The 22,178-nt window shown below is 35.2% G+C and overlaps 2 protein-coding genes and 1 pseudogene across 7 annotated transcripts; 1 reads left to right on the forward strand and 2 right to left on the reverse strand.

Annotated features, from left to right (window-relative positions):
• The first annotated feature begins 748 nt into the window (after positions 1 to 748).
• Positions 749 to 14,460, forward strand: LOC102600308 (golgin candidate 2). 3 transcript variants are annotated; one of them, XM_015306214.1, is made up of 10 exons: positions 755 to 1,045; positions 1,206 to 2,357; positions 3,562 to 3,672; positions 3,819 to 3,878; positions 4,493 to 4,550; positions 4,991 to 5,034; positions 5,148 to 5,240; positions 5,961 to 6,086; positions 6,395 to 6,442; positions 6,538 to 7,126. In XM_015306214.1, exons 1-10 carry the CDS (start codon positions 992 to 994, stop codon positions 6,898 to 6,900), a joined length of 2,109 nt encoding a protein of 702 aa, XP_015161700.1. In that variant the 5' UTR covers positions 755 to 991; the 3' UTR covers positions 6,901 to 7,126. The 3 variants fall into 3 exon arrangements, with proteins under 3 accessions (XP_015161701.1, XP_006341538.1, XP_015161700.1); XM_015306215.1 differs by lacking the exons at positions 5,961 to 6,086; positions 6,395 to 6,442; positions 6,538 to 7,126 and adding exons at positions 13,329 to 13,454; positions 13,764 to 14,460 and having other exon boundaries at positions 749 to 1,045; XM_006341476.2 differs by lacking the exon at positions 6,538 to 7,126 and having other exon boundaries at positions 751 to 1,045; positions 6,345 to 6,429.
• LOC102600876 (uncharacterized) lies at positions 7,918 to 20,199 on the reverse strand. 4 transcript variants are annotated; one of them, XM_015306216.1, is made up of 10 exons: positions 20,024 to 20,199; positions 19,858 to 19,927; positions 18,685 to 18,752; positions 18,181 to 18,242; positions 17,872 to 17,953; positions 17,476 to 17,709; positions 15,829 to 15,957; positions 15,694 to 15,755; positions 15,501 to 15,617; positions 7,918 to 8,249 (listed from the first exon to the last, which is right to left on the reverse strand). In XM_015306216.1, exons 1-10 carry the CDS (start codon positions 20,060 to 20,062, stop codon positions 8,198 to 8,200), a joined length of 915 nt encoding a protein of 304 aa, XP_015161702.1. In that variant the 5' UTR covers positions 20,063 to 20,199; the 3' UTR covers positions 7,918 to 8,197. The 4 variants fall into 4 exon arrangements, with proteins under 4 accessions (XP_015161702.1, XP_015161703.1, XP_006341540.1 ...); XM_015306217.1 differs by having other exon boundaries at positions 7,918 to 8,243; positions 20,024 to 20,198; XM_006341478.2 differs by lacking the exon at positions 7,918 to 8,249 and adding an exon at positions 14,839 to 15,158 and having other exon boundaries at positions 20,024 to 20,198.
• Positions 8,609 to 12,933, reverse strand: LOC102599986 (uncharacterized; annotated as a pseudogene).
• Positions 20,200 to 22,178: the final 1,979 nt, after the last annotated feature.

The raw sequence follows: 22,178 nt of genomic DNA on the forward strand, positions 1-22,178 counted from the left end.
AAAATAATCATATTTATTTGATTTCAATTCTTGGAGATTCAATAGATGGGTTGTGTATATATAATTTCAAAATTTAATCAAAAAGAATATAAATATCATGAAATATAAATATTTTACTAGTGCTGTCTAATTGATTGAATGATGTGTCTCGTGAAGACTTTGATTAATTAGTTCCTTTAATCTCTACAATATTTACGTCTTTTTCATGAATTAGACCCAAGACTACTATAACTTCTCTAAACAAATTCTAAATATTTTATGATTAAGCCATATGACCCCACAAAAAAAAAAATCGAGAATGAACAAGCTTAAATCTATAAAATCTATCAAAACTTGAAAGTTTAATAAATAATGTAATATATCTCATTTAATTTTGATATGACTATTAGGTATTAAACAAATGCATTACAGTATATTTTTGATAAAATATATGTTAATGCCTAATAGTATTAAATTTTTCTTGGAAAATGCAAATAAACATCTATTTATTTATTTAAGCAAAGCAAACATAAAATTAGGATTATTGAAAGTAAACAAAAGAAGAAGAAAAAAAAGTAGGATAACTAATTGTGATCAGATGGATTGAACGATTAATAAAAATTAAACTATTCTAAAGTTCAATTTCCAAATTCTGAAATATGGCACAAAGAAGAACTGAAATTTCTTTCAAAGGAAAAAATTAAAGAAATTGATCCCTTAAAAATCAAATGTTCCCTAAATAATAAATCCACAAAATATTATTCCCTTATCTCTCATTCGAAATCTTCAAGTTCTTTTTGCAGTAATATTTTGCCCCTGAGTTCGGACCGGGAAGAATTCGATTCATGAAGAAGAGGTTACCAAACGGCCCGGACCACTGAACGCATTTTTTTCTCCGACTCGGCCTTTCTCTCTCAGTTTTTTTTCACTGAAATCAAATTCGCAGCAGCATTTCGTTAACAATGCTTCAATTCTGATCTACACCGACAAGGCAATATACTAATTGACCGCCATGGCTCACTGGATCTCTTCCAAGCTCAAAGTCGCCGAAAATCTCCTTCATCAGGTTCATGTTTTATCTCATGCGAATTGCCTATAGTTTTTATTAGGAATTTAGTGGAATTAATTTTGATAATTTTTGGTTGATTTTACGAGTATAATTTTGTACTTAGTACTCCTAGTAGTTATCTAATTGATTTTCCCTAATATTTATTCGAGTGGTTCAGATAGATCAACAAGCAGCTGATTCACTCCGTAAGAGTGAGAAGCAGCGATCTGATGATATAGATCGTGAAAACATAGCCAAAACTAATGAAAACAAGCCACTTAAGGATCAATTCAAAAAGAAAAGTCTTGAAAAAAATGATATAATTCAGAAAGCCAAAAGTGATCGCAATTCTTCTTCTATTAGCCTGGATAAGAATAATAGCTTTGGCAGCAATAGTAATTATAAGATACATAAGGAAGCGGTGACGCCAGTAGATTCGAGTCCCAAGTCCAGTCCCAATGCTCTGACTGATAATGATTGGACTGAATTACTAAGTGCACCGTGCCCAAATGCCACTGCTGGGGGGACTACTAGTAGTAATGGAGTTGGAAGTTCCCGCAGTGGTCGGAATGATGGTAGAAAGCAAAGAAGTTTGGGGTCTGGGTCAAATTTACCAGCTTTGGATGGGAAAAGGAGCCATAAACCTCAAAAGGTTGTTAAGAGTGTTAAAGGGCCAAATACCCATTCAGAAAATGAGGCAGACGGTAGAAGGATAGACAGAAGAGCTAGCAAAGTGGACTATACAATGCCGGTGACTTCAAATGTTGAACTCAAAATTGATGGGGAAGGTTTGGGTAAGGGGGACCATCATCGAAAACATGAAAATGTGAAGTCCTTGCATGGAAATAAGGATGTACAAAATGAAGTAAAGAATGAAGGTTTGGACGTTGTTAAGGGTGTAGATCTGTCTCCGGTGAATAATCGTTCTGGAGATAAGAGCCTTGGCATTGTACCGGGGTCTTCCACTCTTAATAAGGAAGTGGACATGAAGAATAAACTGGATGACAATCAGAGGAATAGGCCTGCAAAGGCTATGGTTGACAGACCAAAATTGGACTCTCGGAGTTCCACTTCTCTGAAGATGAGCTCTTCTTCACCTAGTAATGCAGAGTCTGATTCTGAGACAGATTCAACATCTTCATCAGACTCGGAAAGTGAACGTGAAAGAGAAGAAAGGAGAAGAAGAAGGCAACAGATCCTGGCTGAAAAAGCAGCCGCAAAAGCAATGGAAGCTATAAAAGAACGTGAGAACAAGGTTGCTAAATTGGAAGGGGAGAAACAGAGCTTAGAAAAAATACTTGAAGAGCGGGCCAAACAACAAGTTCAAGAGGTAAATATTTGATCTTTCTGTTTACTGTTGTTATTTAGAATAGTTTACTTTCCTGGTTTTAAGTTGTGGTGGAAATCATAGTTTTATTTCATAAAAATTGGCTTGCTACCTTAGGGAATGATTTGACCTTCCCCAACCACATGACTGAGCAGCTTCTGACTCAAGATCGTACGGACTTGGTGGAAATAACAAGTCTTTTTATAAGTAATGGCAGTAATCTGTTTGCTGTTTGGAGTTTAAGATAAAATGTGCATTGGCACGTGAAAGCCTTCAGAAGAAGCGTCAACCTCTATGATTCTAGTTACATAATTTTGACTGGAAGTTTGTCAATTTTTGGTAGGTTGCTTTTAACTTCTTCTAGGAGGGATTCTAAGGTCGCTCGTATTGAAGTAAAATTTGAACAATTTCAATCAAACCCCATTGGCATGTTACCTTGATAGACTTAGACACTTGGTTGTATTCTTGACTATTTCCTAGTTTCTGATTTTAGTTTTTAAAATTGTATACCTGATTGATGTTCTGATCAAGTCATTTTATGTTGTGATGATCTGATCTTACCTTTTCCTTGGTCTCCTGAGAACATGTTTCGCCAACTTTTTGGTTATTTTTTTGTTAAATAGAAGTTGGAAAAGAAGAATAATAAAAAAATAATGCATGTTTTGCTAATTCCATGCCGTCTTAGGTTGTAAAGGTTTTCCAGGAGTTACTCTTGCTTTATTTCTTCTGATTGGATTACATTTTGGTTCTCCTGCGTTCTCAGTTTTCTCAGAGAACTCCACTCTTTAAAAAGAAAAAGAAAGAAATAGATGGAGGGGATTTTCCTTCATTTTCTTGTTATGTGGACTGCATGGACTAGAATCTGCAAACCAAGGTGTACGTTGTTAAACATTTGCCTTGCAATAGAACAACTTGACTCCAAATGAAACTGTATCTGGTTTGATACTTGACGAACAGAATCATTTGGGGAAGATCAGGGAATGAGAATACTGCTTCTTTAATCACTAATTTGCACTTCCCGTTCATAAATTAATTTCCTTTGTAATGTCCTTAGAAAAGCTGACGTTTCTCAGCCTTGCTTGTTCTTCTCCCTAGTACGTCCACCTAAATTTTTCACCATTGATAAGTCAACAAAAAAGGAGAGGAATTAAAAGGCATTTCAAACTTATGACCAACTACCTTGCTTATGACTACTACTTTGTTATAGGCTTCTGAGTTACAGACGAAAATGATGGAAACAATGGAAGCTGTTGAGTTGGAGAAACAGAAACATAATAGTACTAGAATGGAAACTCTTGGCCGATTGGCAAAGCTTGAGGTACTTCACAATCTGCCTAATCATTCTGCTTGTACATATTTTACATTCAGTTGTTGGGTTTGGATAACTGTCATGGTTAAAGCATTCGTCCAGAGAATCATACATATTTGAAAGTGCAGATTTAATGCAGTAGCTATTTCTTGCAGACTGTCAATGCTGAACTTGCAAGGTCTCTCGCTTCTGTTCAATGGAATCTTGAAGTAGAGGTATATGAAATATTAACCGTTGTTTCAGCAGAATTTGAAATTCTATTGTACTCTACTTCTACAACTAGAAAACAGTTACACAGCACATTTTCTGTTGCACTTTCTGGGTGTTAATTGCATTTGCCCTGCGATGCGATTTCATAAATGAAGAATATTTATAACTTTTTATTCATAGCTGATTCATTTTGCATCTCTCCACCTTGGTCCTGTGGAGTATTGATGTTCTCTTTTTTATTTCCTTTTGGGAGAAAGGGGGGAGGCAGGAGTGCCACTTCAGGTTGTTGCCAATACATTTTGTCCCACCTCCCCACAATACACACAAACACACACCAAACAAAAGGATACATAAATGAAGAAACTATTATGTGGGTTCTTGCTTCACCTAGAAAGACATTATGTTGCTTTGAGCATAACAACATTTAATATGAACTCAATTATTTTTAATATGACAGCTTAAAGAAAGTATTACTGACTTGGTTTTTAATATGAACTCAATTATTTTTTCAACTTCAGACATCACTATTTCTTCTGATTGAATATGCTTAAGAATCAAAACTTTCGAAAAAATGTTAATAAAAGCATGTTATTAATTAGTGTTTAATCTAATGCTTCAGGTTAGTCAGGTTGCTGAACTACGCCAACAAATTGAGTTAAAAGAAGCGGCTCATGAAGGTCTGCGTTTGATATCTTGACCGAGTCAGAAGTTGTTATCTTGTCACGCTTTTTTCTTCTCACTAATCAGAAAAAGCTGTTACCAATACCTGTATGGCGAATGTGCATTCATAAACTAAACACATCTTTGGTTATGTGTGATAATATGAATTTCAGATAACTTATGTTGTCAAAGTCTGCAAGCTACAGTACGTCATTATGTGGCATTCCCTGCTTGAGACATCAACATAGTATAAATTGCATTGCAATATAGGTGGCTGGTTGATTTAATGATTTACAGGACAGGAGGCCAGTTTTCTAGTCAGCTTCTGTAGATCAGTTCATCTATTTATTGAATAAGATCCATTGAATAAAAAAATGAGAACAGAAAAGATTGAAATTGACAAAATGTTTTGTAAAAATGATTTCTAAAGCTTTTTAACAATCTTCTTGTCTTGCAGAATTAAGAAGGAAGATATCTAGGATACAGGGAAGTGGTGAAAAAGTAAGTAATGCCTACTTTATTTTTTTGGTCTTTAAGCAGATTACTTTCTCTAAGATGAGTTTTCCTTTCCCTATCTTCTAACTTTTTTTCATTTTGATGAAAATTACTTGTAGTTGGTGGCTTCAAAAGGGATTGAAGTGGAGAGGGAGATGCTTGAAGCAGAGCACTCTTTCTTAACAGATAAAGTGGGATTGTTGCAAGAAAAGGTAACCCGACTTTTGGCACCGTCAAAATTTACTTTTCTGCTGGACCTTTTTGAATTAATATAGGAGCCCAATAGTACAATATTCTTTGGAAACATTAGATCTGAGTGGATCATGTATTCCAACTTTATTTCATGCACTTCTGCTAGCACTATTAATTGTTGGAACAACAGTACTATTTGGGTTTCGGCCCAGAAAATGTCATGTGAATAGCCTAGGAAAAATCAGCTAGTTATAGTTCATTTGACATGGCATTGTGTGGCATAATTCAGAGCATGTAAATGAGTTCTAAGACAAATAATTCGGAGAGTGCTGCATTGGTTTTGCTCTGAAATTGCATATGGATCATGATAATTTGCTTACCCGCTTTCAATCTGAAGAAAATCAAAATGTTAGGTTACACTGACAAATTTATGGTGCCCCTCTCGTTTCATCAGTATCTGCATCTTATGGTTACTGCTGCAATATGAACCCTTGAGTTAGTACGTCAATGTTTTGTTATTTTACAGCTATAAGAAAATGACCATATTGTAGGGTACTTGTCTTGCATATGAGGGATCCTGCATAACTAGTATGTTTGAAATGTTATTGGCCATTGTTTTAAGAAATTGGTGTTAGAGTGTAAAAGCAATGATTGACTTGGATCATGGCTAGTGGTGCTTTGCTTGCTTTATTATCTGTTTAACTCATCTTGTTCGATCGATGTGACCACTGGATCTCTAGGCAAAGACACTAGAAAGAAGCATTGCCACAACACAGCATGAACTGGAAAACCCAACTGCAGTGGAGATTGAGCTCAGGCGGAGGCTTGGTCAATTTACCGATCATCTGATTCAAAAACAAGCTCAGGTTCTTCCTCTTAATTAACTGTGACTCAACATGGAATGAATTTTATGGGAAGAAATCTTGCTCTCAATTTTCTAGCTGTTCAAGCTGTCTATTATGTATTATATTTGCTGATAAACATAACACATGAATCTGTCTATGTTCAATATGCCAAAATGGAAAAGTTCATATTAATGGATCCTCGAATCCACCGTCTAATTCTGTAAATGATACCAAGCATGCTAACTACCAATAGGGAGTCATTCATCTGGTTTTCTGCAGATAGTTGTACATGGACAGTAGACGGTTTCTGAACTTTGCTTGTATTTTAGGTTGAGGCGCTGTCTTCTGAGAAGGCCACAATGACATTTAAAATCGAGGTACATTTCTATTGTTGAATAAGATATTTCCATTACAATTTGAATAGCAGGTAGTTCACAGAGTGCTTCAATCCAATTTTTCGTATCATATTTAGGCGGTTTCAAGGTCGTTAGAAGAAAACAAGTCTATGTTAACTGATTTTCCCAGTACCTCATCAATGGGTGATTTGGAGTCTGGATTGTGGATCTCCAACTCAAAGTTGAGGCCTATGTTTGAAGAAAGAATGCGATCAGGCCAGCAACATTTAGGATCTCTGATTCGGCAGTTGGACTCCATCTTCTGCACCGGAATGGTGTTTCTTAGAAGGAACTCAAACGCAAAAATATTTTCTCTGGTTTACCTCGTCTTCCTTCATCTTTGGGTCATATACATTTTAATGTCTCATGCTCCTGTCTCTGAGGACACCACTGGTGCCGTTATTTCCTTGGAGAATATCAACAAAACAGGAGGCATATGATATCATTTATTGATGTGTATCATCAATTTTTTTGTTTTGAGGTCCTTTCAGCATCCCCACCCCCCTCAGCCAAAAACACAGATGTATAGAAATGCACCATTTGTTAAACAAACCTCAGATGGTTATGACATATATGAATGATCCTTCTTGTATATCTAGGTCAAGGAATGTATAAGTTTTAAAGGTTGATATGCATTTCACGGCAAATAGAAATTTCATTGATCTAGTTATGGTTATAAATCTTACTTCAACTCATTATTATGACCTCCACGTTTATGCGTTTCTCTCCTTATATATGACTGTCCCCGTTCCCCCAAGCTGCAAAATATTGATGGAAAATACTTATACCAAATCAAACAATTTAACCCTAAGACTCACAAACTTGAGTGAAATTACACATCATAGTGTTAAGGGTTTATGTTCAAGACGTGTTTTGCATCCATTTGTCAATTGTTTAACATAAATTTCTGTCGATGACATTCTTTTGGTTTTTGCATGTGTAAAATATACTAAAAACATGCCACTACAAAGGTTGGCGGGGCGGGTTGCGGGTATATGTGATTTTATGTGGGTGTTTAAACTTAATTTAAATTTTTTACATGTTATAAGAGTGATAGAACATTATTTATTAAAGATAATTTCATTAAAACTACTAAAATATTCAAGATAATAAATAAAAATAGTTCAATAAAAATAATACAATTTCTTATATGTTTCCCAATTAACCTCTAAAAAAAATATAATTTAAGTCACTATCCTATAAAATTAATACAACTTAAAAAAAATAAAATTATGAATTTTATTTTTAGTATCAAACATAACTTGAAAAAGAAAATATTAAAAACATTATGCGGGGCGGGGTTGAAAATGAAAAGAGTAGTTATGCGGGGAGGATTAAAAATTTTGCGGGTTAAGCTCAACCCGCACCGCCCCATTGCCATTCCTAGCTGAGGCGGACAAAGCAAACAACATTCTAATAATATTCTTCTTGTTTAATTCTTGGTGAAAGCTTTCGAGTTGCCATGACAAAGAAGAAAGAAGCTTACTCAAACTATGTGAATGCAAGATTTGATCCAAGATACAATTGCAGAACAAAGCAAAAGGAGTTTGAAAACACAGCCCAAAACAACCAAATAGATGGAGTTTATTAAAAAGATTACACTATTGAAACAGAGTAAGGGAGATGTTAAATAGGATTTTGAGCAGCCTAAGAAGATGTGGGAATAATTAAGCAAAGCAAGTCTCTATACAGCTGGCAAATTACTTGGACTAGTATGGAATCCCAAAAATGAAGCTGTCAACTCATCTTCGGGTCTGTTCTACTGCTTCCTTGCTGGTTTTGTCTATTCCTTGCAAACAACAGAAATTTCTTATCAATTCCACAACAATGTCGTCTAGGTAAAAGTTGATTCTTGCAAATAACTAACAAAATCACAGAAGGTGCTTGTGGCCCCAAGTAAAACCTATTGTAGTTTCCTCGGTAGTTAGCACCAGTTAAGGTTAAATCTTGAGAACTACAGAACTTCAAATTTGAACAGCACCAAAAAAACAGTTATGATATCAACAAAATGTAAAAGATTGAATTAAGTTGACCCTTTCTGAAGTTCAGAGAGAGTGCTTCCGCTTAATTGAAGAAAAGAACCACATGTCATATACATAATTGGAAAAAGAAATTGTGAAGGACAAACTTTGAGCGAAGGATTAAGTTTTACCAGCTTAACTCTTCTTGAGGAAGATTGCGACTGTATAAGGAAACTCAAAAAGGAGTATGGTTTTGAACCATTGAGGAAGACTCCCATACAATCCAGGAGGCAGCAGAATAAGAGGGCTGAAATAAGTATCATATCAATTTTGCCATTTTACACTTAAATCAGAGGAAATAAGAGTGAAAACTATAAACCAACCTAGTTTTTCTCTTGTATGATCTGTATGCAGCAACATTTCCAAATTTCTTGTCTCCTGATGCCTGTTTAATTAGCACGTAACAGCATAAGTTCATGTTTAGAGGCAAATGTAGAAAGACAGAGGAACGATTGTACCTCAAGCAAGGGCATGCCACTAACAAAAAGGAGAAGCAAGGTTATGAATACTGGTCCAAACACAACTAGCTATTCAGTACCCTCTAGCACCGATGTGGAAGCCAGGAAAACTCCCCACCAAAGTAAAATCTGAAGAGCAGCATAAAATGTTTAGCTAGTCCATTTAAAGATGAAAAGAAGATTTTAAGATTGCACTTGACACGGTTTTCAGTAACATGTAGTCTTTAAGTTAAATAGAAAATCACTATGTTCATAGCCTTAATTGAGAAATCAACTCTTCTGCCTTGGGCACCTCAATTATTTGTAACAAAGGGTGTCAAAATATAAAATTGCCGGCCCTTGCTTATAAAAGAACTACAAATTCTGTGCACTTAGATCTCAGGAGGAAGAAATTGAAATTCATCAAGATGCTCTGGAACCAATTCTGGTTCTAAGTCCAAACAGACTCTCAACTAAGATATCATACTGTAGCTTGGGTCACAACGTAGGCCTAGCACGAGGAAACTCTTTATTGTACTAAATGTATGCCATCCATTCAAATAAGCTCAGTCAACTTATCTATCAAAAATACTACTTATTCTTTCTGTTACAGGTTAAGGGGACAAAGTTCAATGATCTTGGGTATTTCTCATACTAAGCTTGCATACTTGACTCCCTCAAGGTGGGTTTTGTTGTGTGAGTTATAATGTGCCTAGGGTGAAAAATACTCCCAGATGAAAATATTTTTTACAATCAACAGCATCACCATTGATTTATTAAAATAAGCTCTATGTGTCATTACAAGTCACAAGATTCTAAGTGCAGTATCTAGCTATCCACATATGGTAGGTAGATACACAGCGTATCCCTGAACTGGCATCATATTGTAAAGCCAAAGATCCCGAGCTTACAGTGTTTGTTACTATCTTTAAATGCTATTCGTAAAACAAAACTAAATAGATAATCAAGTGTATGTAACATGTACCCTATGACTTCCACAGAAGAACACCTTTTTTGCATGAACTCGCAGTATTACTCTCATAGACCAATTTTATAGTCCTACATTGGTTGGGTTCACTTATTAAGAGAAAAGCTAAAATTAGAGTACTGTAAATAGAAGTGAATCATATATAGAGCAAAAACATACTTCATACGAGTTAAAGAATTTATCTTTGCAGGAGTGCGTCCCATATATATTTTGAAGTCATCCAAAATGTTAAAAACAATGAATAGCGAAGGGGAAAAGGATCCCATAGAAGGAAATTGACACTTCAAGCAAACGGATGGACAAAAACAAAAAGTTGTTACCATCTTTTTAGTCTGGATAGAGTATCTTGCAAGAAGATAACTAAGTTAAAACCTCCTACGGGTCACAATATTGTTTGCGCAGGCATGCGATATTTGTTCTCGTGGAACAAGCAACTCATCAGTAGCTCCATCAGGTTGAACCTTACGGCATCAAAACTCACAATAACTTCCACAAACTACAACACAAAAGAAGAGACATTTAAAAGGACTAACCTCACCAAAATAGTTCGGATGACGAGAATATTTCCAAAGGCCAACACTGCACCATTTTCCTCTGTTCTCCGGGGAGTTCTTGAACGCCAATTTTTGTTGGTCAGCTGTAATCTCAACCAAAATCCCAATAATCCACATAATCCAACCAATGATGTCTTGAGTCTGAACAGAAGGCTGCTTGTCACTTGCATTAACAACTGTCACTGGTAAACTAACAGTCCATACCCAGATTGCCTGCAATAAAAATTAAGTCGTCATTCCCAAAGCAAGTGTATTACTTCTTCTGTTGCCTGCATGAAGAAAAGGTTGTCATTCACAAAAGTGGAAGTATCTATTTCTGCTGAGAGCGTAAAACCAATATAAAGCAAGACAATTTACGAGATGGTTGGATAGAAGCAAACAAAACCTGAAGTATCCAAGCTATTGCCAGTTTTCCAAGATTGTCACGTATGTCATCAAAACGTCTGTCCTCCCCCCATTGTAATATCCTGATAAGAATAATGGTAAAGATAAAGCTAATGTAAGTCAGCCATGCAAACCAATATAATTTATCATTTGGCGGAGTGAGCCTTGTAATTAGTACCAATAGATAGCTTCTTATATCTTTGCAAAGGATGACACTTCATACCTTTTCGATTGAATCTTCGCAAAGGATGACAATAAGCAAATAAGAAAAGAATATACACAAGCTTAGTATAACTAATGCTGGTCTTACCTCATTAATAAGAAAAGCCCCAATCGAAGTCCCCATATTACTACAAATAATGACAAAACCACCTGAAAGACCAAACGATCAAACAGAATAAAATGTTATCCAACAATTTCGTGAGCACTTCAATTACATTTTCGAGTAAATGCAGATTAATAAACATAAAATGACTCCACGAGGTGCGAGATAAAAACAGAACAGCTGAGAAATTAAATTCTCTAGCACAATACCCTATATTCTAAAGCTAATACTGTCCGATTTCAATTTACAATGAAATCATGGATCCCATTTAAAACAACAGAAGTGGTTGTTACAGCAAAGCTCCTGAAAACTGACGAAATGTACATGGGGATTAGGAGAAAGGGAAAGAGTTCGGGGAGGAGGGTACCAGAGGAAAAGTGACTACTAGCAAAGCCCTTGTTGGGATTAACAAAAACTTTCTAAAGTAATTTTAACAAAGATAACCAAACATCTAAATGATTGTCAAATCAGAGATTGATGCAAAATCTTACCTGTCGAAAGTGCCATGAACCCTTTAGCACCAAGGTCAAAATAGCAAGTATAATGAAGTTCGTACCTCCTGTAACAAAAAAGATTGACAGACAACTAGTAAGAAAGTATCCCACCAAACCTGGGACACTATAAGTAAAAAACAAATTTAAGTTAAAAGAGATTGGTATTCATAACAAGCTTCTCCATGGCAAATACTACTACAATGAATGGATAGTTAAGAGATGTAAAGTAACAGAGAACATGATTCGTTTAGCATAGGTATCTAAAATATGGTACCCAATTATTTAGTCTGCATTAGTCCAATCATTGGTGAATACGCACCAGCAAGCTAATGGCTAGATATATGCACCACAAAGCAGCATTGAATGTCACATTAAGCAAGAATATGATTATAAAAAGGTTAAACAATGACGAGAACAAACAAGAAATTGCATATTGGTGTAAAGTTGTAGTAGTATCTTGGAAGCACAGTCTAAAAGAATTGATTGATAGCTACAAGAAAGAATGTCAAATAAAAAAAAGACCGTGCCACACTGTTCCAGTAATTGAACAACGATTACTATAAACAAGAGATCGTATGCCCTCTATACAAATGGATTTCAGGGAACATAGTCAATCAGAAATCATTATATTCGTGATTCTTCATCTACCAATGGAAAAAATGCTTGAGTTTTCCATTCTCATATGAAGCCAAAAAGTGGATTGGCAAAAGGTCGGCACAAAGTGATTCATCATGCTCAAACATAAGGCGAACGAGAGGGTTTATAGATAATCAAATTCCCACATATGGAATGAAAAGTCATGTATGATAAAGAGTGTCAGATTAATAACATTGTGATTATAGTTAAAACAGCACCTATGACTTACCTCCCTCAACCAAAACAAAGGCGAAAACAAGAAGGAACAAAGCAAACCAACAACACAAAGTTGTACAAGAATGAAACCACATTTTTAACAAGCAATTAAAGTCTAAAATCTGGCTAAACCTCTTGCTGAATTTCATGATTATAGAGAAGGAAAATTCAAAGAAACAAAAAGATAAAGTTACTAATCTTACCCGCAAAGTCAGTAACTTTATCAAACCTGAAGAGTGCTGTGATAATGAAAAATGTTAACTGATAACCCAACTGCAAAAAACAGAAAAGAAAAAAAAACAGCAGATCATAATCCAAAGCAACAGAGAAGCTCCATCAAGGAACATAACATGAAAAGGGGGAAAAGAAAATGCTAACGGTAACAATGGCAGTGAGGCCCAAGAAAATGGGAATCCATAAACTTTCCCTGTTCGTCTTTGGAAGCTCCAAAGGCAACCCAACTAATGACTAATTTCTCTTTTGTTCATTGAAACCATGGGGGGGTTAAATCTGTGTGGTTCAAATTTCTTAGGTTGTTAAATCCTACGTTCCTAATTTATTTCATAACTAGCTTCCTAAATGTAGATCATTATTAGACATGCCCAATCCATAAAATTGCACGTTTCTCTTTTCCACACCGATGGTTGCACTGCATAACTAATATGTTTGAAATGTTATTGAACATTGTTTTAAGAAATTGGTGTTTAGAGTGTAAAAGCAATGATTGACTTTGATCATGGCTAGTGGTGCTTTGCTTGCTTTATTATCTGTTAAACTCATCTTGTTCGATCGATGTGACCACTGGATCTCTAGGCAAAGACACTAGAAAGAAGCATTGCCACGACACAGCATAAACTGGGAAACCCAACTGCAGTGGAAATTGAGCTCAGGCGGAGGCTTGGTCAATTTACCGATCATCTGATTCAAAAACAAGCTCAGGTTCTTCCTCTTAATTAACCGTGACTCAACCTGGAATGAATTTTATTGGGAAGAAATCTTGCTCTCAATTTTCTAGCTGTTCAAGCTGTCTATTATGTATTATATTTGCTGATAAACATAACACATGAATCTGTCTATGTTCAATATGCCAAAATGGAAAAGTTCATATTAATGGATCCTCGAATCCACCGTCTAATTCTGTAAATGATACCAAGCATGCTAACTTCCAATAGAGAGTCATTCATCTGGTTTTCTGCAGATAGTTGTACATGGACAGTAGACAGTTTCTGAACTTTGCTTGTATTTTAGGTTGAGGCGCTGTCTTCTGAGAAGGCCACAATGACATTTAAAATTGAGGTACATTTTTATCGTTGAATAAGATATTTCAATTACAATTTGAATAGCAGGTAGTTCACAGAGTGCTTCAATCCAATTTTTCGCATCATATTTAGGCGGTTTCAAGGTCGTTAGAAGAAAACAAGTCTATGTTAACTGATTTTCCCAGTACCTCAACAATGGGTGATTTGTTGTCTGGAATGTGGATCTCCAACTCAAAGTTGAGGCCTATGTTTGAAGAAAGAATGCGATCAGGCCAGCAACATTTTGGATCTCTGATTCGGCAGTTGGACTCCATCTTCTGCACCGGAATGGTGTTTCTTAGAAGGAACTCAAACGCAAAAAAAATTTCTCTGGTTTACCTCGTCTAACTTCATCTTTGGGTCATATACATTTTAATGTCTCATGCTCCTGTCTCTGAGGACACCACTGGTGCCGCTATTTCCTTGGAGAATATCAACAAAACAGGAGGCATATGATATCATTTATTGAGTGTATCATCATTTTTTTTGTTTTGAGGTCCTTTCAGCATCCCCACCCTCCTCAGCCAAAAACACAGATGTATAGAAATGCACCATTTGTTAAACAAGGAATGTATAAGTTTTAAAGGTTGATATGCATTTCACGGCAAATAGAAATTTCATTGATCTAGTTATGGTTATAAATCTTACTTACTTCAACTCATTATTATGACCTCCACGTTTATGCGTTTCTCTCCTTATAAATGACTGTCCCCGTTCCCCCAAGCTGCAAAATATTGATGGAAAATACTTGTACCAAATCAAACAATTTAACCCTAAGACTCACAAACTTAGTGAAATTACACATCATAGTGTTAAGGGTTTATATTCAAGACGTGTTTTGCATCCATTTGTTAATTAACATAAATTTCTGTCAAAGACATACTTTTGGTCTTTGGATGTGTACAATATACTGGAACCATGCTACTACAAAGGTAAAAGCCAGACTGAGGCGGACAAAGCAAACAACATTCTAACAAGATTCTTGTTGTTTAATTCTTAGTGAAAGCGCTCGAGTTGCCATGACAAAGAAGCAAGAAGGTTACTCAACTATGTAAATGCAAGACATGATTCAAGATACAATTGCAGAACAAAGCAAAAGAAGTTTGAAAACACTGCCCAAAACAACCAAATAGATCGAGTTTATTAAAAACATTTACACTATTGAACAGAGTAAGGGAGATGTTAAATTACGATTTTGAGCAGCCAAAGGAAGATATGGAATAATTAAGCAAAGCAAGTCTTCGCAGCGAGCAGCTGGCAAATTATTTGGACTAGTATGGAATCCCAAAAATTAAACTGTCAACTCATCTTCGGGTCTGTTCTACTGTTTCCTTGCTGGCTTTGTCTATTCCTTGCAAACAACAGAAATTTCTTATTAGTTCCATAACAATGTCTTCTAGGTAAAAGTTGAGTCTTGCAAATAACTAACAAAATCATAGATGGTGCTTGTGGTCATACTTGAAAGTTAGCTCCAGTTAAGGTTAAATCTTGAGAACTACAGAACTTGAAATTTGAATAGCACCAAAAAAATAGTTATGATACACATACATATCAACCAAATATATAAGATTGAATTAGGTTGACCCTTTCTGAAGTTCAGAGAGAGTGCTTCACTAAACTTCCGCTATACATAATTGGAACAAAAAATTGTGAAGGAGAAACTTTGAGCAAAGGATTTAGGTTTTACCAGCTTAACTCTTCTTGAGGAAGATTGCGACTGTACAAAGGAAACTCGAAAAGGAGTATGGTTTTGAACCATTGAGGAAGACTCCCATACACTCCAGGAGGCAGCAGAGTAAGAGGGCTGAAACAAGTATCATATCAATTTTACCATTTTACACTTATATCAGAGGAAATAAAAGTGAAAACTATAAACCAACCTAGTTTTTCTCTTATATGATCTGTATGCAGCAACATTTCCAAACTTCTTGTCTCCTGATGCCTGTTTAATTAGCACGTAACAGTATAAGTTCATGCTTAGAGGCAAATGCAGTAAGACAGAGGAATGATCGTACCTCAAGCAAGGGTATGCCACTAACAAAAAGGAGCAGCAAGGTTATGAATACTGGTCCAAACACAACTAGCCATTCAGCACCCTCTAGCACCGGTGTGGAAGCCAGGAAAACTCCCCACCAAAGTAAAATCTGAAGAGCAGTAGAAAATGTTTAGCTAGTCCATTTAAAGATGAAAAGAAGATTGTAAGATTGCAACTTGATGCGGTTTTCAGTAACATGTAGTTTTTAAGTGGAAGAAAAAAGCATTATGTTCATAGCCTTAAATTGAGAAATCAACTCTTCTGCCTTGGCCACCTCAATTATTTGTAACAAAGGGTGTAAAAATTTAAAATTGCCAGCCCTTGCTTATAAGAGAACTAGGAATTCTGTGCACTTAGATCTCAGAAGGAAGAAATTCAAATTCATCATGATGCTCCGGGATCAATTCTGGTGCATCTTTCTGAGTTGACATTCTTTCTGTCCACCTAATCTCGACTTATTTCCCTCTTTTTTCTTTGTATCTTTATCTCCCCTTTGTCCTTTATCTCTCCACCATGTACAGGTTCCAAGTCCAAACAGACACTCAACTAAGATATCATACAGTAGCATGGGTCACAACATAGGCTTAGCACGAGGAAACTCTTTATGCACAAAAAATATGCCATCCATTCACATCAGCTTGGTCAACTTATCTATCAAAAATACCACTTTTTCTTTCTGTTACAGGTTAAGGGGGCAAAGTTCAATGATGTTGGGTATTTCTTATACTAGGCTTGCATTCTTGACTCCCCCAAGGTGGATTTTGTTATGAGAGGTATAATGTGCCTAGGGTGAAAAATACTCCCAGATGAAAATATTTTTTACAATCAACAGCATCACCATTGATACATTAAAATAAGCTCTATGTGTCATTACAAGTCACAAGATTCTAAGTGCAGTATCTAGCTGTCCACATATGTTAGGTATCTGCACTGCATATCCCTGAACTGGCGTCATATTGTAAAGCCGAAGATCCCCCAGCTTTCAGTGTATCTTACTATCTTTAAATGCTATTCATAAAACAAAACTGTAAAGATAATCAAGAGTATGTAACATGTACCCCATGACTTCCACAAAAGGAAACCCTTTTTGAATGAACTCGTAGTATTACTCTCGTAGACCAATTTTATGGTCCTACATGGTTGGGTTCAGTTATTACGAGAAAAGCTAAATTACAGTACTGAAAAGAGAAGTGAATCATATATAGAGCAAAAACCTACTTCATATGAGTTAGAGATTTTATCTTTGCAGGAGTGCCTCCCATATAACTTTTGAAGTCATCCAAAATCTTAAAAACAAAGAATAGCGAAGGGGAAAAGGATCCCATAGAAGGTGTCATCAAAAAAAAAAAAAAGGATCCCATAGAAGGAAATTGACACTTCAGGCTTAGGATGGACAAAAACAAAAAGTTGTTACCATATTTTTAGTCTGGACAGAGTATCTTGCAAGAAGATAACTAAGTTAAAACCTCCTATGGGTCACAACATTGTTTGCGCAGGCATGCGGAATTTGTTCTCGTGAAACAAGCAACTCATCAGTAGCTCCATCAGGTTGAACCTTACGGCATCAAAACTCACAATAACTTCCACAAACTACAACACAAAAGAAGAGACATTTAAAAGGACTAACCTCACCAAAATAGTTTGGATGACGAGAATATTTCCAAAGGCCAACACTGCACCACTTTCCTCTGTTCTCCGAGGAGTTTTTGAACGCCAATTTTTGTTGGTCAGCTGTAATCTCAACTAAAATCCCAATAATCCACATAATCCAACCAATGATGTCTTGATCCTGAACAGAAGGCTGCTTGTCACTTGCATTAACAACTGTCACTGGTAAACTAACAGTCCATACCCAGATTGCCTGCAATTAAAATTAAGTCATCATTCACAAAGCAAGAGTATTAATTCTTCTGTTGCCTGCATGAATCATTCACTAAAGTGGAAGTATCTATTTCTGCTGAGAGCCTAAAACCAATATAAAGCAAGACAATTTACGAGATGGATGGATAGAAGGAAACAAAACCTGAAGTATCCAAAATATTGCCAGTTTTCCAAGATTGTCACGTTTGTCATCAAAACGTCTGTCCTCCCCCCACTGTAATATCCTGGTAAGAATAATGGTAAAGATAAAGCTAATGTAAGTCAACCATGCAAACCAATATAATTTATCATTTGGGGGAGTGAGCCTTGTAATTAGTACCAATAGATAGCTTCTTATATCTTTGCAAAGGATGACACTTCATCCCTTTTCGATTGAATCTTTGCAAAGGATGAAAATAAGCAAATAAGAAAAGTATATACACAAGTTTAGTATAGCTAGTGCTGGCCTTACCTCATTAATAAGAAAAGCCCCAACCGAAGGCCCCATATAACTACAAATAGAGACAAAACCACCTGAAAGACAAACGATCCAACAAAACAAAATGTTATCCAACAATTTCCTGAGCACTTAATTACATTTTCGAGCAAATGCAGATTAATAAACATAAAGTGACTCCACGAGGTGCGAGATAAAAACAAAACAGCTCAGAAATTAAATTCTCTAGCACAATACCCTATATTCTAAAGCTAATACTGTCCGATTTCAATTTACAATGAATGCATGGATCCCATTTAAAACAACGGAAGTAATTGTTACAGCAAAGCTCCTGGAAACTGACAAAATGTACATGGGCATTAGGAGAGAGGGAATGACTTAGGGGAGGAGGGTACCGGAGGAAAAGTGAATACTAATAAAGCCCTTGTTGAGATTAACAAAAACTTTCCAAAGAAATTTTAACAAAGATAACCAAACTTCTAAATGATTGCCAAATCAGAGATTGATGCAAAATCTTACCTGTCGAAAGTGCCATGAACCCTTTAGCACCAAGGTCAAAATAGCAAGTATAATGAAGTTCGTACCTCCTGAAACGAAAAAGATTGACAGAAAACTAGTAAGAAAGTATCCCATCACACCCGGGACACACTATAAGTAAAAAGCAAATTTAAGTCAAAGATATTGGTGTTCATAACAAGCTTCTCCACGGTAAATGCTACTACACTGAATGGATAGTTAAGAGATGTAAAGTAACAGGGAACACGATTCGTTTAGCATAGGTATCTAGAATCTATCCCCAATTATGATAACCTTCTCATGAATCTAAGGCAAGGCCAAAATTGAATATCCCATAGTTTAAGAACGCATCTTGTGAAGTGAAAACCCAAACATGGCCTAGATAAGAGGAATATCTAGTCTGAATTAGTCCAATCATTGGTAAATACGCACCAGTAAGCTAATGTCTAGATATATGTACCACAAAGCAGCACTGAATGTCACATTAAGCATGAATATGATTATAAAAAGGTTCAACAATGACGAGAACAAACAAGAAATTGCATATTGGTGTAAAGTTGTAGTAGTATCTTGGAAGCACAGTCTAAAAGAATTGATTGATAGCTACAAGAAATAATGTCAAATAAAAAAAAGATTGTGCCACACTGTTCCAGTAATTGAACAAAGATTACTATAAACAAGAGATCGTATAGCACGCCCTCTATAAAAATGGATTTCAGGGAACATAGTAAATCAGAAATCATTATTATATTCGCGATTCTTCATCCACCAATGGAAAAAATGTTCGAGTTTTCCATTCTCATATGAAGCCGAAAAGTGAATTGGCAACAGGTCTCCAAAAAGTGATTCATCATGCTCAAACATAAGGCGAACGAGAGGGTTTATAGATAATCAAATTCCCACATATGGAATGAAAAGTCATGTATGATAAAGAGTGTCAGATTAATAACATTGTGATTATAGTTAAAACAGCACCTATGACTTACCTCCCTCAACCAAAACAAAGGCGAAAACAAGAAGGAACAAAGCAAACCAACAACACAAAGTTGTACAAGAATGAAACCACATTTTTAACAAGCAATTAAAGTCTAAAATCTGGCTAAACCTCTTGCTGAATTTCATGATTATAGAGAAGGAAAATTCAAAGAAACAAAAAGATAAAGTTACTAATCTTACCCGCAAAGTCAGTAACTTTATCAAACCTGAAGAGTGCTGTGATAATGAAAAATGTTAACTGATAACCCAACTGCAAAAAAAAACAGAAAAGAAAAAACAGCGGATCATAACCCAAAGCTCCATCAAGGAATATAACAAGAAAACAGGGGAAAAAGTAAGTGCTAACGGTAACAATGGCAGTGAGGCCCAAGAAATGGGAATCCATAACTTTCCCTGTTCGTCTTTGGAAGCTCCAAAGGCAACCCAACTAATGACTAATTTCTCTTTTGTTCATTGAAGCCATGGCGGGTTAAATCTGTGTGGTTCAGATTTCTTAGGTTGTTAAATCCTACATTCCTAATTTATTTCATAACTAGCTTCCTAAATGTAGATCATTATTAGTCATGCCCAATCCATAAAATTGCACGTTTCTCTTTTCCACACCCATGGTTCGACTGCACTATTAATTCAAATATAATGTTTGTTTTGATTGTTACTTAAAGTTTATCATAACATATTGTATAAATTGATTTTTAGGTAATAGCGAAAAGTCTGATTTTATGTAACAATCAATTCGATAGGATCGCGTTATTACCTTAATATTTCTTCTATTTATTACTTAATAATTATATTTTATCTTTTCATACAGTTTTATCTCATATCATACTTTTCTTGCAAGTTTATCATTCAAAATACCCAATATGTGAAAATATGTAACGAGAAAGAATGATTCAATATATCCAAATATTTATTAAAATAATATAGTACAACACGATATATTATGAAACAATACTTAACAACCATCCAAACAAAGTGTGATTGGTTTGCTCTTTAATTTTTATCATTCAAACTGATTATAAAAAATATAAATTTATGACTCAATGTATCACACTTATATCTCATATATATAAGTGTAATACACTGAAATACAAAAGAAAATTACATAGATTTGGGTCGTCTTCTTCTTCCTTGGCTGTTCATTATAAGTATCTTCAATAGCGGATGACTATATGTAGTATGTATATATTTGTATATTCAATATATCGTCAATGTCGAATGAGTGTATGTGTATAAAAATTATATGCGCGACTGTATGTGCTGATATAGGGAACAGAACACATATAATCTATTGTGATTATCGTTGATACAACAAAATATAAAATCATATTTGTATGTTACATATATAATTTGCATAATTGCACTCCATAGCAAACATAATGTTTGCTATGACTATTAATATGTATATTTCGCTATACATATACAAAAGAAGCAATTGTATAATCTGTTTCAGTATACATATACAAAAGAATCAATTGTATAATCTGTGTTTGTATAAAGCGAGAAAGAGAAAAAGACAAAAGAAAACTGGGCAGGGAAAAATCTGTATTTGTATAGTCATAAGTGTATAGGACGAAAATATATGTATTTGTATATACAATTTTCTCTCGCTTTATACAAACACAAACATAATTTATACATTTGTGTTTGTATAAAGTTAGAGAGGCGAGCGAGATCTGGGAGAGGGGAGGGAGGGGACGTAAAGATAGGTATATATATAATTTTCTCTCGCTTTAACAAACACAAACACATTTTATACATTTGTGTTTGTATAAAGTGAGAGAGGCGAGGAGAGACTGCCAACGAGAAACGAGAGTGGCGAACGAGAAATTCAGGGAGAGAGCAAAATGACAACAGTTTGCCACAGGTTACAATTAAATCAAACTGTGGTTATAACATTTAATTTGAATTAATAATTTGCTATTTTATATAATTTTCCCTACAATAAATTTGATCTATACATACAAGAAGGTTACTTAACAAAAAAAAAAAGCTAAATATCCACGAACAAAGCGAGCCCATCATTATGTGGGCCTAACCCGGAAATATAAAATTGCCCATCACATTCCAAACTATAAAGCCCAAATTAGTATATATTCTAGGGTAAATCACATAAATATGCTATATTAAAAAATATATTTACCACCTATAACAATATTAATATAACATTTTTTTGAAATTGAAAAAGTTGTACAGTTTATCTTCGCTTTGCTTCCTCCTCTTATTTTTTTATTCTTCTTCTTCTTCTTTGTCTCTTTCTCTATCATTTTTTTTCTTCCTCCTCTTCTTCTACTTTTTATTCTTTTTCTTCTTCTTTGAAATTTTTCATTTAAATAACTTTCCTCAAATTAGTTTTTGCTCATATTTCACTATCTTTACCCAAGAACATGACGAGAGGAGGAACAGAAAGACTAAAAATTTGTATAGAATCACGTTTTCAAGTAGAAATTTTAAATCTCTAAAATTACTGCAACAAGAGTGCACCATTGATAGTCATTATAAAG

The sequence above is a fragment of the Solanum tuberosum genome, unplaced genomic scaffold (genome assembly GCF_000226075.1).
Source record: "Solanum tuberosum cultivar DM 1-3 516 R44 unplaced genomic scaffold, SolTub_3.0 scf00026, whole genome shotgun sequence".
In the NCBI taxonomy this organism is placed as follows: Eukaryota; Viridiplantae; Streptophyta; class Magnoliopsida; order Solanales; family Solanaceae; genus Solanum; species Solanum tuberosum.